This window comes from Ischnura elegans, chromosome 3 (assembly GCF_921293095.1).
Source record: "Ischnura elegans chromosome 3, ioIscEleg1.1, whole genome shotgun sequence".
Taxonomy (NCBI): domain Eukaryota; kingdom Metazoa; phylum Arthropoda; class Insecta; order Odonata; family Coenagrionidae; genus Ischnura; species Ischnura elegans.
Genome location: NC_060248.1, coordinates 86,144,905 through 86,162,277, shown reverse-complemented (window position 1 = coordinate 86,162,277; position 17,373 = coordinate 86,144,905). Strand labels below are relative to the sequence as shown.

Sequence of the window (17,373 nt, the reverse complement as noted above, 5' to 3'; positions counted from 1 at the left end):
TGATAGGATAATCCTCTAAAGTCGCTGGCACAGTAATGGCTTTGCCTGGTTTCGCCATTCATTTGGTCCGTTTCGCTTCTATAGCGTTAAGGCGTTTTTCCCCGTCCCATCCCTTCCAACCCTTCCCCTACCCCAGAGGCGTCGTCGGGCTCCTATCGCGGCGGCGCCTCTTTCCTTTTTCCTTCCTGTCCTCCCCTCCCTGGGTGATCGGGCGTATCAGTTGAATTACTGGGTCCCGGCCCCGTTGCGTTGTATACTCGAAGGGATCTAACGATTTGATCGTTGGATTATACTTCCTCATAGGATGATCCTCCAAAATTGTTAGAATAGAAATGGCTGTTGCCAGGTTTCGCTGATGGTAGGGCCCGCCCGCCTCTGTGACGGTGCGGGATTCCTCGTCCCTTCCCTTCCTTCCCTATCCACTCCCAGGAGGCGTCGTCGGGCTCCTATCGCGGCGGCGCCTCCTTCCTTTTTTCCTTCCAGTCCTCCCCCTTCTGAGGTGCAGAGATGATAGAGGAGAGATGAGGTGCAGGGTCTCCAGAAGAGTAACCGGCGAGCCCGTCCTAGGGTTTCGTATCCACTGTATACCTGAAGGGCTCCCCTGACCCTCATTAGTATTGCCAGGACTAGTACCCGCTTCCACGGGTGGGAAGACAAGAAACACTCTAGGCACTACACCTATCCGATCTCCGATTAAGACGGACCGAGGGGTCCTTCCAAAGTTTAAAAATATATAAAACGGAGGGATGTGGTAGGAGGGATGATGATGAGATTGTTCTCATCACATTAACTACCCCCACACCCTACCAATCACCCCTAATGTATACCCACTCGATCCGTCTCGTAATTAACGTTGGAAATTGTTACCAGAGTGAGGAATAAAATGGGGAATTAAAAAAAAAGCACCTCACCTTAAATCCCTTTCACTCGACCCGTCGACCATCCACCACCCATCCCATCAGTACCCCACTCCCGCCCCTGCGCTATAATACCGCCCCCGCAGCCGTCAACTCCCTTGCGCCCCCACCGGAGAGCGCAGCGGGGCCACTAGGCTACGCCGCCTCGCGCCACCTCCCAAGCAACAGGTGCAGCGGGCGAACGGCACCCATTGCGCAGACTCCGCTCACCCTTCCCCTCTTATCGTTCTCTTTCCCCTTCCCTCTCCGACAGCCCACCCCTCTTTCTCTTCCTACTTATCCCTCGTTAGCTCCTTCTCTCCCATCCTTCCTTGCCCGTTCCATGTGTACCCATATGGTGCCGCCCACGTGCCAAAAACATGCAAAAAAGAATACAGACCTTTGAGACCTAGTCCAGTAGGAGGTTGCTGAGGATAAAATGGATGGAAAGGCTGAGAAATGAAGAGGTATATAGAAGAATTGGGAATAAAGGACACTATGGATCACCATAAGCCAAAGAAGAACAAGGTGGCTTAGCCACGTGATTAAAGAGCAGTTACTTGGGAAACATATTGGAAGACAAATTTAATGAAAAATTCCTAAAAGAAAACCAAAAGAAAAGTATCCAGGACAGGTCAAGAAGTATTGGCGTGGAAGACTGAAAAATAAATAAATGTTTCTGTAATCAACTCCTACAATGGTTGAAGCCAATAAACTAAATTAAGGCGGCCGGCCAAACTATTAGGAATTAGAGTAAGACCCCACTAAAGCGGCCACTTACGAAGGAATCTTAGAGGGAATACATCTGAGTGGATATTTGGTTGGGGAGGCAATAAAGACGGTATCTAGGAAATGTTTCTCTTGGGCATGGACTATCTATCGTAAAGCCCCCGCTCGCCACGGCCTTGCTATTCTCTACGTCTCTCTATTGCTATGCACAAAGGTAAAATCTTGAGCATAAAGAAGAAATTTTCAGAAAATAAATGAAGAGGCAGAAGGTAAATACGGGAATTTACTGAGGGAAGATCGACGTTGAAGATTGGATTAGTGAGATGAATTATTGGCAAACTTGGTTGGGAAGAAACAGACCAAGTTTTGATTTGTATTCACAACGAAACGTTTTCTGTATATTGAGACGAAAAACGCTGTAAAATTATTAATCCTATATTTTACTCTATACAGATAGAACTTCTTACCGCCATAGGAAAATCAAAATATCCCACTTTACTGCTTCCTTTCGGCACAAAGCTCTGCAAATACTTTTTAATACCCGATGGCCTCTGGTTGATATATTTTAATTTGAGTCATTTTCATTATCACAGTGGTAAATAACAAGAAAAGTTGCAAAAAAATATAAGGGACATTGAATGCGAAAAAATGAAATTAAAACGCCATTTAATCAAACCTGCCAAAATATTGACGGATGAGTGACACGATTACAACATTTACAGCTCCAATGTGGCAAACTGCTTTCCATATGAAAACGAAACAAAATATGTACTAGCAAAAAACATAGCTATTTTTTAAAGATGATATTTCACATCCTGCGATTAAAACATCAACTCGGTTTAAACTGGTTGATTGATTTCATACATCAAGCGCTTATCGATTCAACAAAATCAACGTCACTGAATTTACGATCAAGTAATTTTAACATTTTCAACATGAAGCCATAAGCCCTCCGATGGGTCTCATGATTTGCACCCAATGATAAATTCACCAGCCAATTAACCTCCCTTTTGATTTATACACGAGTACACGACTGCAATATGAGAGGAAAGGACATTTACGTTGTTCAAACAGCTGCTATGTAAACGCTGCTGAAAAATTAGGGCCCAACACACACACAAATTATTTGCTTGCAGAGACATGCATGTACTCACCGCACGATAAGTTCTCTTCTGTCCGGCATGCTTTCCGGCTCGGCCTTCGACGTCCACGTGGACACCGCGGATGATGTCGAAGAAGTCCTCCACGACGGCCACTCTTTTGAACACTTGCCTCTCAACTCCGGTGGCTCCCTCCTGCAATTCGGAAAAAAGCTGTTTGAGGATAGGGTAATGGTTGAAAACTTTGCATATCACTGCGGTTCGCTCATAGAAGTGACTTAATCTGATGGCAGAAGGGCAGATTTGCGGATTCCATCTGCGCTGTCATTTTGAAGGCAACGATTTACGTAATGTGCAGCAGGCGTTCTCAGGCCAGGCTGAAGTGGAGGGTGATTTTATGGTGCCCGATATTTGTACGGTAACGCCAGACTGAGATATACCATAGCAGGCGCTATCGTATAAATATCGGGCACCCTATAAGAGCTCTCCATTTCAACTTAGCTTGAGGACGATTATAGCACAGTAGATGAAACGACGCGTCGCTACAAAAATTACAACGCGGAAGGAACCCAGAAATCCACCCTACTGCGAACCTAAACGCCGCGAAAGCTTACATCAAAAACTCAAACTAATGGTGCTTTGGTAAAGTGACGGTAGAATTCACACCGGCTACAGCCACGGGGGTGTAAATATCACACATTCGAGGTAGATGGGTCAGCATCCTTCCGTCCTCACAAGCAAGGATTTTATTTTGGAGCGTTGGAAGACTTTACCTGGAATTTAAACTTAGCACTTTTCGATCAGCAGAAAAGCGCTCTAACCGGTGCGTTACCACTGTGGGTTACATATTTTATTTATTTAATACAATTTACTACTTAATGATCATACAGTAAGATCAAAGCATTATCATATAAAGCAATGTTAAAGCTAGCAGCAGCACATCATAGCGACTCTCTCAAAGTCTAAAATAGCAGTACTTTACTTATGAAGGGACAGGAAAGAAATGGAATCGTTGCGAGTGTCATGCGGCCAGATTAACAGGGGATTTCAAGTTAAGAAGTACTTAAACCTAGGCAGGCAGAAGCATAAGATTTATGTCATTGATTTAACACCACATAACTACATAAATGGATCTAATAATATGAAAACAGGAATATGAGTAATTTCTGGTTGTAGTGCGCATAAAGTTTACCCAGGAATTTGGTAATGTGTCTAAAAATTAACAGCCTCTGCAGATTGTAAGAAGTTATTTACTTAGCCAGCGAAGCAAGTTAGTTACTTCGATATTTTTCGCAAATATCTGGGTAAATAACCAACGGGTTAGTCATAGGTTGCATTAAAATATTCGTAATTGGATACGTCCACATACATATATGGCGACCGATTCACTTGTAATTTACGTATGCCTTTAAATTAGAATAGGTAATAACCTATTCCATCTTTAATTACCATCCCAATGATGTGAGAGCTTATACCAGCGTACTAGTCATCTTATGTCACATATTCAAATGTGTAGCATACGTAGTAACTACGATACTAGACCGTACTTTATCAGCTTAGCGCTTCTAAGAAATCAGTGCATCATTAAATACATGCATCATTAGACGTTTGCCGTCTTTATTCTGAAATACATCGGGATTAAATTCAAAAGTACAGACTATCAAGAATGGAATTCCTTTGAAAATGGAAAAATTGAGCTTATTGAATGGAAATCAAAGGAATGCCTAATATTTTCCATTCTGTTACTCGTTACTATTTGCATAAAGGGCTCTGATTACGGATGAATATTTTTTCTGCTCCTTGAAAGATCATAATAATTAAAAATGTTTATTTTTTGGCCATAAAAGGGTTATTTATTTGGTTTACAGAAGATGAAAGAAGTATCATGCTTTGACATGAAACAGGGTAGCTCAATTTTTTTCTGCAGAGAAAAATGCGCAGTGATGCCGACCTACATCAAAGAGGGAGGTGCACGAAAAGTCAGCGTGCATCGGTATGAGCCTTTAGTCGCGAAAGAGTAGAGATTGTTTGTACGACTCAAAATATTAAAAGTAATCGAACGCGGGATACACCTCAAGGATTTTCCACGGCGGAAAATACGCTCACCTCCACATAATAATCACCACGTTAAGGTTGAATAGAGAACACGCGCACCAACGGAAAAAATAATAACCATCAAACGCACAAAAAGGTGTAATTCTGTGCGTTTCCCTCGCATTCCGAGAGGATACGTCGCATGACCCATTTTCACGCGCATGGAGCGAAGATCAAAGGGAAATAATTCACGCAAAAAAATTTTTCCCTCGCTTTCAATCGGTTTCGCATTTAAGGGGGCATTTACGTGCGACCGAATCAAATTTAGGAAGAAGAGGAATCCCGTGAAGTGGGGATTTTGGCGGAGAAATAAAAAAATAAAAAAAATAAATAAACACTCGGACGCGCAGGAATAAAACAAGCGAAACGTGTCCCGCGCCCGGAGAAAGCCTCTCGGCGGCGCGGCTCGCTTCCAACCCACAGAACACCCCCGCACCGCACAGTTCTACGCCTTCCTGCACCGCCCGCGATTCCGGCCCGCTACAATGCCCATCAACGGCGCTGATCCGAACCACTCCGAAGAGGTATAAAATCCTTATCGTTAAAACCCGACCGACCCACACACATGTGCGCAATCTAAACGGCCCGGAAAATACCCCATACTCCACATCCACGCAGCAAGCACGCTCACCCCTTCCCCATCGACGAGCAGATAATGGCCTTCGCCCCACACCCATTCCCCATTTTCCCCTGACCAGCCACTCACCCTCCCACGCCGTATATATATATTCTCTTCAATCTCCCACCCTGTATCCAATCCAGCAGACCACTCCCCGGCGATTCCGCGTCCGCACACACTCAAATAAACCACATCATTTGGTTCCGGAGCTCGAGTGGAATGGTGGGCAAGGTTAGGGGGTGGGTGTTGGGGGAAGGGGGTTAGATTTGGGGGGAAGGATAGTTGGCAGGGGGTGGTATGAGAGCGGGGAAAAATTTATAAAGAGTATTGGAGGTCCGGCGAATAGCATGGAGTGAGGGACGCATAAAAAAAGATGGGGAGGAAAGAGTGAGTTTATAACGAAGGTGATTGGTGTGGGGGCGGGGGTTGGTTGGAGGCAGAGGGGGAGGCGGGTGATGAATGGGGAGCGTGGCGGCGTTGTGTGGGGGCCGCGATGCGGACGGATGGTCGTGGGGGCAGGGGTTGGGGGCGGGGTTTGTGCGGAGGCGGTGGGAGGGGGTTGTTCGCCACTGCGCCCCCACCCATAATATGGGGATGAGTTGGGTTTTTGCGAGACAAGGTTCGCGGTCCAATATATTTATATACTAACTTCGCATAATGCGGTGCATAACGTTAACAGGTGAGAGAGCACAGCGATGCATTAAGCGGGAAGAATTAAAAAAAAGCCCACCCTCGGAAGCGAATTTGCGAAATTATTTCCGCGGATCCCTGGGAGTTCATGAGCAGGGTTCGGTTTGTACTTATAGTAATTGAAATGAATCATCGTAACCACAGCTCTCCGCTAAATATTTTCCTGCGGGCTTCATCAGTCGAGTTTAACCTGGACAATGGTTAAATTTAACATTTCAGTTAGAAATTGCCTAATAGTTCTTCCACTCAGTTATACAACTTTAAAGCTTGATATGTAAAGATGAGTATAGAGTGACTGAGTCACATTCGTGTATTACTTCACACTTCCATTTTTTCTCTGCACCGCATCGCTCTTCCGGGATTTTTATAAAGTGGTCACCGAAGAGTTCACTCGAGATTATCCAATGTCTTCTATAGACTCGGATAATGGTTCTTTATCGAAAATATTCAGGAAAATCAACCACCCAAACAAAGGTTGTAATGATCATTAATGCGTAACACGAATGATAACATATTTACTGTAGCAGTTAACATTGTCTACTTTGTAAAATTATTCGGACTTTTTTTATTCGAATCGTCGCCTTGTGTCCTCTTTCCTCCGTCATGCCCACTCCTCCGCATGCCCACACCTCGTTTCATAATGTTTTCCAATTGTAAAATTATCAAATTGTCAATCAATTTGTAAAATTATTCGGACTTGGTAAAAAAAAAATATTGGTACTTCGCTTGATTTCATGTCTGATGACTACTATCTTTTAGAAGAAAAGTATAAATTCTTTTAGTTCATATTCACCACATTGATTTGAATAAAAATAATGGTGCTTGATTTTCTCTTCATGGAGGACATACGATCGGGGAAAAATTTGCGCTTCATTTGATACGATAATTTAGACACACAAAGGGGTACTGGATGGGTAACTCCAGGAGATATATCTTCAGGGGAATTGAGCACAATGCCCTACCTAATTGGAACAAGGAATGAGAGGCTATTAAGAATGGGTGCCCGTAATTCCGGCTCGCTGATAAGTAGGGCGAATGAACCCCCCACGGTACGTACCCCCCTGAGGGGTTTCCGAAACCGAATAGGGATAGAACATCACTGGCAGTTAAAGAGCTGACTCCTGGCGATTTCTAATGGGGAGAATAAAGAGTATTAGAGAGGGTAAGAGGCACACAATGTCATTGGCGGAGGGCAAATACCACGAAATTGTAGTCCTCCGATAAAGAGGTGAGGATTTATCCCCAGGGTGAAAATTTTATTACCAAGTGATTCGAACCCCTTCATATAACGCAAGTGTTTATGAACTTTTTTCTGAAATATAAAAAATTATTGTATTTTATATAATGTTTTGCAACTAGAGAATAAAGAATGGAATGATTTATATTAGTATACACAATATTCCCTTCAGACGAATAAAACGATAGTTAAAATAATATTTTCTTTATTTCAGTAAGTTTATAGCATAGACTGCGTTCCGCATAATGTATAAGTAACATTCATAATCATTGCATGATACAACGATTAATGGGCTAAATTACACACATTCTAGCAAAAAAAATTATAACAAATGACTCGGTAATATTTTTATTTAGCTTTCCATCGGAAAACCAGCATCACAAATTCACGTTGAGTCACTGCAAGTGATGAGACCAGCAATGAAAAAACCTTATCCGGACATCGAACACGGTTCTCCTATTTACCCAACGAATGGGAAGAATAAAGAGTGTTAAGGAGGGTAAGAGGTACACAATATCATTGGTAGAGGGCGTATACCACGAAAATTTAGTCCTCCGATAAAGAGGTGAGGATTTAACCCCTACATGGAAATATTTATTGCCCTTATTACCACACTTTCAAGACCATTCCTATGTTTTACTTTTCAGTTCTTAATTCAAGCATGCAAATTCAGTTTTTGCACGGTATCTGAGTTGTCCTCCTTGCCGTGCTGCTCACAGTGTTCACGAAAATACGTTTTTCATTTTATCATAGACACGATAACGTGGATTAATTAGCAAAAAAGTAATGTTTTGTACACATGTTTACTAGATTTAAAATCGTAAAATAATAAATCTTATAACATTTACTGTGAAATATCGATGTCTGAGAAATTACCTCAAGCAGTTAAATTTTCAACTTGCAGGCCGATCTCGTGACAGCGTGCTTTAATCATCTAAATACATCCATCTTTGAAAAGTCTGGAGCACACAAGTTGAAAGGAAAAAGAGAATCGACCACTGATTCATCTCATAAATCCTAATGAGACTCACAAATAATGATTAATTTAAAAAAATACAACGCAGGAATTTTGTATCCTTATAAAGTTTACATTAGTTACTTTTTAATGCATAAAATAGAATAATTGATATTAAAGTAAGCAAAATAGGTGAAGAAAAGTGAGAATATTGAAAAAAATAGGAGATCGTATTCAACAAAATATGTAAATAATAGGTTTAACATACCACAGAGACTGTTCGTGAGTGAACCAAAGTCGAAAAAAGCGTTAAAAAATCTTCTTCGAGCAAAGCCTTAATTTCCCGCAATGGATAATTAGGCTGGTAAAGCAAGAGGATTAATGAGCTGTCGTGCGGATTTCATCGAAGGAGCCCACCGAAAAGTGAATCCATCCCACGGTTCGTCCCCAGTCCGTTCATAAGCGAGAGAGCGCGGCCGTTTTCTCCCCATTCTCAAATCTCCCGGCTGCATCCCAATCAAAGTCTTGTGTTTAATTCAATCGGACTGGATCCGAACGGTAGGGGGCAATATGCAGCCCCCCACCATCACCATCCCCCATCAAAGATCGGACTCTCTCACGCAACAATCCCTGCACAAACGAATTTTCGGGACCCTTGCAATGTGTACTTTGACCCGCGATTTGGATTAAGTTGTACACACAATTGAGACACCCTCCGGCTATTGGCAACGTACATAGAGCCACCTCACTCCAATGCATACTGAGCGAAATTTCCTGCCATAGTGGTTGGGGATAAGTTTTCAGAGTGACCTGGGAAACAAAAGGGCCAACATCAGGCAGGTTGAATAAGGATAAAACATAAGTACTGAATGGGACCAACAAGACGTTGAGAATTAGAATAAGAAAAGACCACGAAAGAACAATTTTTTCTGTCTTCCAAATTCATTACAAATAATAAAAGATTGATTTGAGAGCCTTTATAAATCACGATTGATAAAGAACTTTTTCATGAACATTTATTATATTTTTAAGTTTTCCTGGATATCAGACAATTATATATACCACTTATTTTTTATCATAGCGCGACCCGGGTTAAAGCGAATTATCATCATCTTCAGGCGCAAATTATTTGCGCCTGAAGATAAATAATAATTTTCGCCTCAAGATGATGATAATTCATTGAAACCCGGGTCGTGCTCTGATAAAAAGTAAGTGGTATAAGTAATTGTCTGATGTCCAGGAAAACTTATTATGGAATACCACAAAGTAAAAGAAGAGTTAGTGAGTTTTATTATATTTTTTGCAGTTTTTTACAACTAAATGAAGAACGGAATGATTCCTTACAGTATAGAGAATCTTCTCATCGGACAGGCTTAACGCAGATTCAAAAAATATTTTCTCAATGATTTTAGCAAGTTTATACCATTGGTGCCGTTCTTCATAGTGAAAAAGATTCAAAGTTGCTGCAGGATACAATTATGTATGAACATAATTCCGTAAATTATATAAAAAATTAATAAAGAATGAAAAAATTATATTTTTATTCAAACTTCAATAGAAAGTCGAGCTTCATGTTTATACGTTTGGTCAATGAATAGGATGTAACTGGCCATGTACAACTCATCCGGACGTCGAACTCCGAATTCTCAGTTTGCCGTCAAGTGTGTTTCCATTATCATTAAAAAAACTTTTGGCGCGAGCAATTTGGCGAAAAAATGAATTCATAAACAGGGTGCTTAACACTTTTTTCGGATGACCCACAATAAAATCAATCAAAAAAGACGGCAGAGTATCGGCGATGGGATAAACAATGCAGAAATCAAGAAAAAGAAAGCTCACGCCAGCAATTAGACACTTATAGTCTAATATATTTTTCACAAAATTACGAAAAAAAAGTAAGTTATGCTGGTGAAAATTCACCCATGCTAAGTGCCGTCAAAGTGACCGCATAGAATTTTTTACACGTTTCACGACATGACTCCGGCTCGGAAATCATTTGATGGAATACAGTTTACTTAGAAACATCATCCATCGATGACTATGTTACCTTTGTATTCGTGAGGCAATGACTGTTTGGAACATCTGGCTTTCTAGTTCACAAAATTAAGACAGATACTAACACTAATTTTCGAGGAGAATACGGGCATATGATTTTAAGCAACTGAGATACTTTTCATGCTTTAAGGTACTATAGCTTCATTTCTGAGAGAATTTACGGATTCTAGGTGAAAAATACGGTTCAAAATCTCGATTCCACAAATATTTTTTCAAGTCAATATCTCTCGTCTCCCTTTCTTAAACGATGTGGTGTATTTTGAAATTGAATGTAATAATTCACCTAAGCGACGCCGCACACGGATTGAAACGAAATATTGAGATTGTTCTGAACTTCAAACGGATTCGCCCTCAAGACGCAACGGGTAATAGTCTAGCACACCACCACCATGTCCTCAGAAAAAGGGAAGCAGTCACTAAATAAATTGGAGGGGGGTGGGAGGGATCCCCTAGTGCTGAGTCACACACCAACTGCAAACGCAAGGAGGAAGGCAGGGCCTGAAGAACACCCTGCCCTAATGACAGTGGAGGGGATTGGGGGGCTGGGCGGAGGCGGATGCAGGGGATAAACTCGTGAGGCACGGGGTGCTTGTCGAGGGCTGGGGGTGCACGAGTAGCATTGTGCACTGGGGGGGAGGAGTCATTCAGTGGAGCTATAGGGTGAGGGTTGAAACACGAAAGGGGTGAGAAAGATGGCAAGAAGTTGAAGAAGGGTTCACAGTGAAGTAAGGAAAGCAGAGGAAATGGGGACGAAATTACTATGCTGCAGCTGGAGGCAGAACGATAGAAGCTCTTCTTATTTGTTAGAATGAGAAAAACGAAGTAGTGATGGGAGTATACGAAATATCGCCACAATTTCACTATTTCATGCGAATTTAGGAATAAATAGTCCTGTCTTACAATTTACTAGTTTGACGAACACATGCACTCATGTCCTGGATGGTGGTAAATATACTCATATGGGACTCGAAACCGCTACCTTTTGGCCGGCAGACGGGGACGATAGCCCGACGCCACCAAGGCCGACACCGCGAATACATGAGTATGAAGTGAATGAAAAGATACGCGCGAACAAAAAAAAAAAGAGAAAGGGCATCGAAGTACCAGAAGATTTAGGATGCCATTCGTATCATGCAATGTCAAACTGTTCAATAAAAACAGCGGCGAAACTGATCGAATAATTCACTAGGAGGATGAAAAAGATGTTTGCTTTCCATTTTTTCGATCAATTTTTATCGTCATCAATTTAGAATTCAGTTGATAAAAGAGACTACTATTATTAAAATATTTGATAAGCCTACTAATCCTATCGTTCATATATTGGCGATTCTTCTATAGCTTACTTCTCCTCTCCAGTGACTTGTTCATATATTGGTTTCAGAATATAAACTTTTATGTATAGCTTTACACCTTGGTATTTTTTATACCAGACTAGCGTTACATTTATAATAACTTCACCCCTCGGAAACAATTGCCTTAGAGACCAGAACTGCGTCTTACGTTCAATAGGTTGGTCTATGGCAAGTTTTGACGATAGTGTAAAAAAAAAGGTTATTCGAATCTACGGGATTACGTTACGTAACGGGTTACTTCGTATTTTACACAACTACGCTACGTAAAACCCTGGTGTAGTTGTTAATGGAAGGGTCGGGGCGGAGTAACACGAAAGTGGGGGGGGGTGAGGTAGCCAAGCGGTTTTCTCCCTGGAAGGGTTGAGAGTCAAAGGGGTGTGGGCGGGGGTAGAGAGTAGGAAATGGCGCTGCAATTTGGTGCTGCAGCAGCGGGGAGCGGAGTCGGAGAGGGGCTTTGTACATGCAAGCGAGAGAATGAGAGGGGGGAGGGAGTGAGGATTGAATACAAGAGTGTGGACGAGGATGAGGGGGGGGGTGGTGAGGGGGCGCGAGGTTGGGGAAGTGACAGGATTAGGGTGACAAGGGGGAGGGGGAGGTTTTTGGGATGGAATAAAAGGGGGTTATGCGAGCGAGTCGTCGAGGGTTTTAGGGTTGAGGGCAGGAACATTATGGGGGGGGGGGAGAAGGAAGGAGGGGGATAAGTGGGGGAAAGGCGCAGGTGGGAAGGGTACCGGAGGATTTAACGGAGAGGGATGAGGGGTGTGCTGTTTTGTCAGGTACGGGAGGAAGGGGGAGGATTTTGATGGAAAGAGAGAGGGAGGGGAGGTTTAGGAGTTTTTGGGAGGGATTACGTCGGACGCCGATACGTTCGTTTGGCATTTGTCATCCTCCTCCTCTCCCTCCCCACTCCACTCCCGTGGATCTCTTATTTCTCGATAGCCGTGGGGTTCCTAATCTCACTGCGCTCATATTGCTCATTTAAGGGACGGTGACTGCTTGATAGCGTGACCGATACAAAGTGTCATGAGTGACGTGGGAGCCCCCACCTCCTCCTCTCCCAAACCACCCACTCCCCATATAGCCCTTAAAATTGGGGTGGGGTGAATGGTTTTGACCTTACAGCCTTCTTGGGCGACACGGTGACGTGTGACTAATGCGCCACAATGCGATAGGACGGAGTGAAACAAATATATCGGAATCGATCACGAAAAGCAAGGAGTGACGGAGGAGAGGGAATCATGACTGAATAAAGAAATTCCGTCAGTATATCCAGCAACGAGGATAGCTGTGAGAATAAAGCCACTGCCGCGACACTTTACGATGAAATAAGGTTAGTACTAAATTTTCAGCGTGTTATCAGAAGCACCATGAAGAAAAGCAGAATTACTTCTTTCAGTGACCGCTTCATTGAGTACCAGATCCTCTTTTTATCCGGTGTACCTAATCAATTTATTTTATTTATTAATCGTGCCCGACACGAGTATCACAATTATTGGGTAGAAATGCCGACAAATACAATCATAAATACGAATAATAACGTAAAACAATCGTTGAGGCAATTATAAATATAAAATTAATGGCTGGAAACACTAACACCTAATTTATTGCTGTCTTCATTTCTGCACGGAATACCTCATATTTTGGTTGAAAATTAAAATGCGAGTAAAATACTACTATTTCTTTCTGAAACCATTGCGCAGTGTAGCTGAATAATTGAACCAGTTTACACGCAAATAAACTCATAAAGAGGAGTTTTTTTCTGTTTTCTGAAATTTTAACTACAAAATGTTTAGAAACTTTTACTTTGATCGCTCAGTGATCAAAATTTACAAGAGATATGAACAAATATTTCCATGTGACAATTGCGTAGACAAAATTTCAGTGAATGCATGAATTCTAATAGACTTTATATTTCATCACCTGAGTTGGTATTAATTAAATGTGAGAGAAAAATTCTTCAGAAAGCAAATGTAGAGGTATTGATACTATTTAGTTCAGAATTTTGTATTTTAGTTTTTTATCAATCACATAAATATGTCATAATGTTGTTAAATTCCATTATTTCATTAAAGGCATAATTCTGTTAGATTCCATCATTTCATTAAAGGCATAAATGAAATACCATCTGGATTTCTAGTTCGCAAAATAAAGACGACTTCTCATACTACTTTTCGAAGAATCTAAAAGAATGATTACAAGCAACTGATTGAATTTTCCTACTTTAAGGTACTGTGACTTAATTTATAAGAGAATTAACAGTGTTATAAAATTAACAGTGTTTAGGTGAAAATTACGTTTTTTTTTTCAAAACCTCGAGTGAACAAATTTGGTTTTCGAGTCTATATTTCTTGTCTCTTTCTGTTAATCGTTGCGTTCGATTTCGAAATTGAATGCTATTTCAATTCACCTGCGCAATTCCGCATGCAGGGTTGAAGAGAAGTCATGGATGGTAAATAAATAGCTGAAATTTTATCAACAAAAACAGGATCATATTCCAATCTGCATTCTCCTGAAAATTTTTTTCGAGGAGCACTTTGATATCGATAATTTACCACAGTTTGTAACAGCAGTAACTGAAAGTAAGATTGAGGTTCTAATACGGATAGACTAGAAATAAATTATAATTAAAAAAAAAATGATTTCGTGAAATTTTCACTTCTCATTAGGTTTTTGAACTATTCTTTTGCTTTTAAAAGAGGAAGCTTAAAAAATATCCTTTGAGTACACTTGAATACACAGAAAGTGTCCTCTTTTCAATCGACGGAATGGTACGAGGATTTCTTTCCATGCATTTCTTGAAATGTAGCCGTCGCCTCAGCAATCATGAAATCATTTCTCATATAAGATAAACAATGGAGAATAATTTTTGCAAAATTATTCAGGTTAAAATTTATCAATAAAATAGGATTGATAAAATTTCAGTTGCACCTTACTACCTCCACCAATTCTTTGCTCGTCAGAACAATTAATGGAAGTTGCAATTAACCAACGCGAGAGATTACTACTTGTTCACATAAATTCATTCATCAAGCCGAATTCTTCCCTAATTCGTATTCCAATGATATCACTGAAACACTTAAGCGATATAACAAAGTTTGATTTTCCTAATATTTCTATATAGTGTATAATTAAAAATCAGCGAAAATCAGTAAAACCCATTTAAGTGCATGTCTCCCTAAGTGTATTAAGTGCATCTCTTCCTACAAAAAAAACGTAAAAAACTTGTTGGAGAAAAGCTTATGATATTATCTTCCATAGATATACTTATAATGCAGAAGAGGCTATTTATGATTTATAAATAAAGGAGGACAGAAATGATATTTTGGATTCATATATTCAGTAAGCACATGGAAATGGGTGGGTAATAAGTTTCACATAAAAATACTTGGGGATCAATAATACGATTTCCTTAGAAGCGTTCGCATTTTTTCTCTATCATGAAAAATAAGAGGATTATTTCAGCTATATCGACGGAAGAAATGTAAAAAAATGATGAAAGGGGAATCACTTAAACCAGGAATATCAAATAAGAGGAGAGCCGTGAACGTTTTGGATTGCTCAATTTTTCACAATAGTCAATCACTGGAAATGTGAAAAAAGTTTCAACTTTTTTTGTCGCAAATAAAAAACGCAAGACCAACTCTGCGGTAATTTAAGCCGGCAACGGCGATTGCGGTAATTGGAAAACATTATCAAACGAGGTGTGGGCATGCGGAGGAGTGGGCATAAAGGAGGAAAGAGGACGCAAGGCGACGATTCGAATAAAAAAAAAGAATAATTCCCGGCCTCACACAAACACACGCACGCACACACACACACAGTTATTTGATTCGGTTGGGGACTCACAAAAATCCTTCACGCTTCGAAAGCAGCGTGGTGGGCGGGCAGTTGAGGAAAAAAATAAAATTATACCACTTTTACACCGGCCGCTGCGAAAACATCTCAACAATGCAACGGGCGATCTCTCCATCTTCATCGTTTTCCATTCACTTATTTATTTTCGCCACCCCAAAATAACGAAAAAAGAAAGACCTCTGCAATCAATCAGGCCACCCTTTTTTTTTTTGGTGACCCATCCGTGACGGGATGAAGTAAAAATCGATGGTGATTTTCCCCCAGAAACACACACTGGGTGGAATGCACGCACGGCACACAAATAAAAATTAAAAAAAAACCGGACACATTCACTCCACGGCCTGCATTCACATATACTCTCTCACGCACACACGTGCATCGACTGAGTTTCCCAACACCCACGTCGCCCTCCATTTTTCAACCGCGAGTGAGGAGAAAGGGAGGATCGGGCACGAATTAAAAAAAAATTGCGAAAAAAAACGTGCAAAAAAATTGCGAGCTGCGCGATTTTTTCCGTCTTTGTTTTCCCTCCACACCCATCCCGCGCCTAAATCGCCGTAAACCTCCCGACTGCACCCCTTCGCTCCCGGCGCCACGTCACCCGAAAAACTCCCCACCCCTCCCCATAACGCCCCCCTCCTACACCCCACCCTCCTCCCTCTCCCGCGACACCGGCTGAACACTAATACCCTCTCCCTGCGTCAACCTTCCATCTCCCACCCGTCATCACTAAAACCTCGCGGATTCCGGCGCGTCCCAAACTCTACAAAATAAACGTAACACCCCTTTTCCACCTCCTTCCTCGCATGCAGAAGCCTCGCACATGGAGCAACTCGGCAAATCGAAACTGCTGTCGTTGGTTTTGGCCGTCGACGATGCGATGGTGAACTTCGATGCGGATGATTTATTTATTTATTTATTTATTTCAAAAGCCCACATACAGCCATTATTGCCAATTTACAGTGGCGCAATAATAAGATAATAAATAATATATGACAAGAAATTAAATACATATAATGTTACGGGAATCACATCAACCTAAAATATGCCTAGAATCCAGTACATAAAATATAACGAGAATCAAAACCTCGAAATTAAAGAACACAAGTATATTAAGCTAAGGAAAATTGTAGCAATGGTAAGAAATGGGAAGCGTTGTTATTGATGTTCAGAGAGGTAAGATAGAGCAAATTTAGTAAAGACTTTCGGGGATAGGGAAAAGGGATCAATACTCGGAGGAGGGGAATTAAGAAGTGAAGGAAGGCGGTAAAAAAGTGAGCGTTGAATGAGTGATGATCTCGGAACTGGTGTGTGGAGCAGTGAGTGGGTGCGCGTGGGGCGGGAGGGTACTCGGAAATTAAGAAAAGAAAGGACTTCAGGACAGTCTGTGATTGAGTTGAGGATATTGTAGATAAATTTAAGGTCACTTTTGAGACATACAGAAGGAAGATTTGTGAATGGAGAGAGAAGTTAGAATGGTGTTAGTGATTCATATATACCACAATATTTTCGATTTTCGACGATGGCTAGAGTTGCTGTTGCTTCATTGGTCGCATCCGCATTCCGCAAATGTTATGTCCATCAAAAAGGGTAGAAAAAGGTCCCCTCAACCGTACGTATTATGTATTCCGCGAATGATCAGTCGGTAGTTGTTCTGAGCGGGTGTGGGGGCTGTGCGTGGGATATCCCAACTTGATGTACGGCTTGGTTATTCTATAGTACTGCTGCTTATAGTATTGCGGATTAAAACTTCCCTGAAACTTGATATTGAAATTTAATTTTAAACTTTGG

The 17,373-nt window shown here is 41.4% G+C and overlaps 1 protein-coding gene across 3 annotated transcripts in view; it reads right to left on the bottom strand.

The window, feature by feature from the left end:
- The window catches only part of LOC124156108 (nucleolar protein 4), a 911,182-nt gene that overhangs the window by 435,750 nt on the left and 458,059 nt on the right, over positions 1–17,373 (bottom strand). For all 3 annotated transcript variants that reach the window (XM_046530436.1, XM_046530437.1, XM_046530439.1), the window contains exon 2: positions 2,780–2,920. In XM_046530436.1, the coding sequence (XP_046386392.1) occupies positions 2,780–2,920 (141 nt within the window). The remainder of the gene's footprint in view (positions 1–2,779; positions 2,921–17,373) is intronic.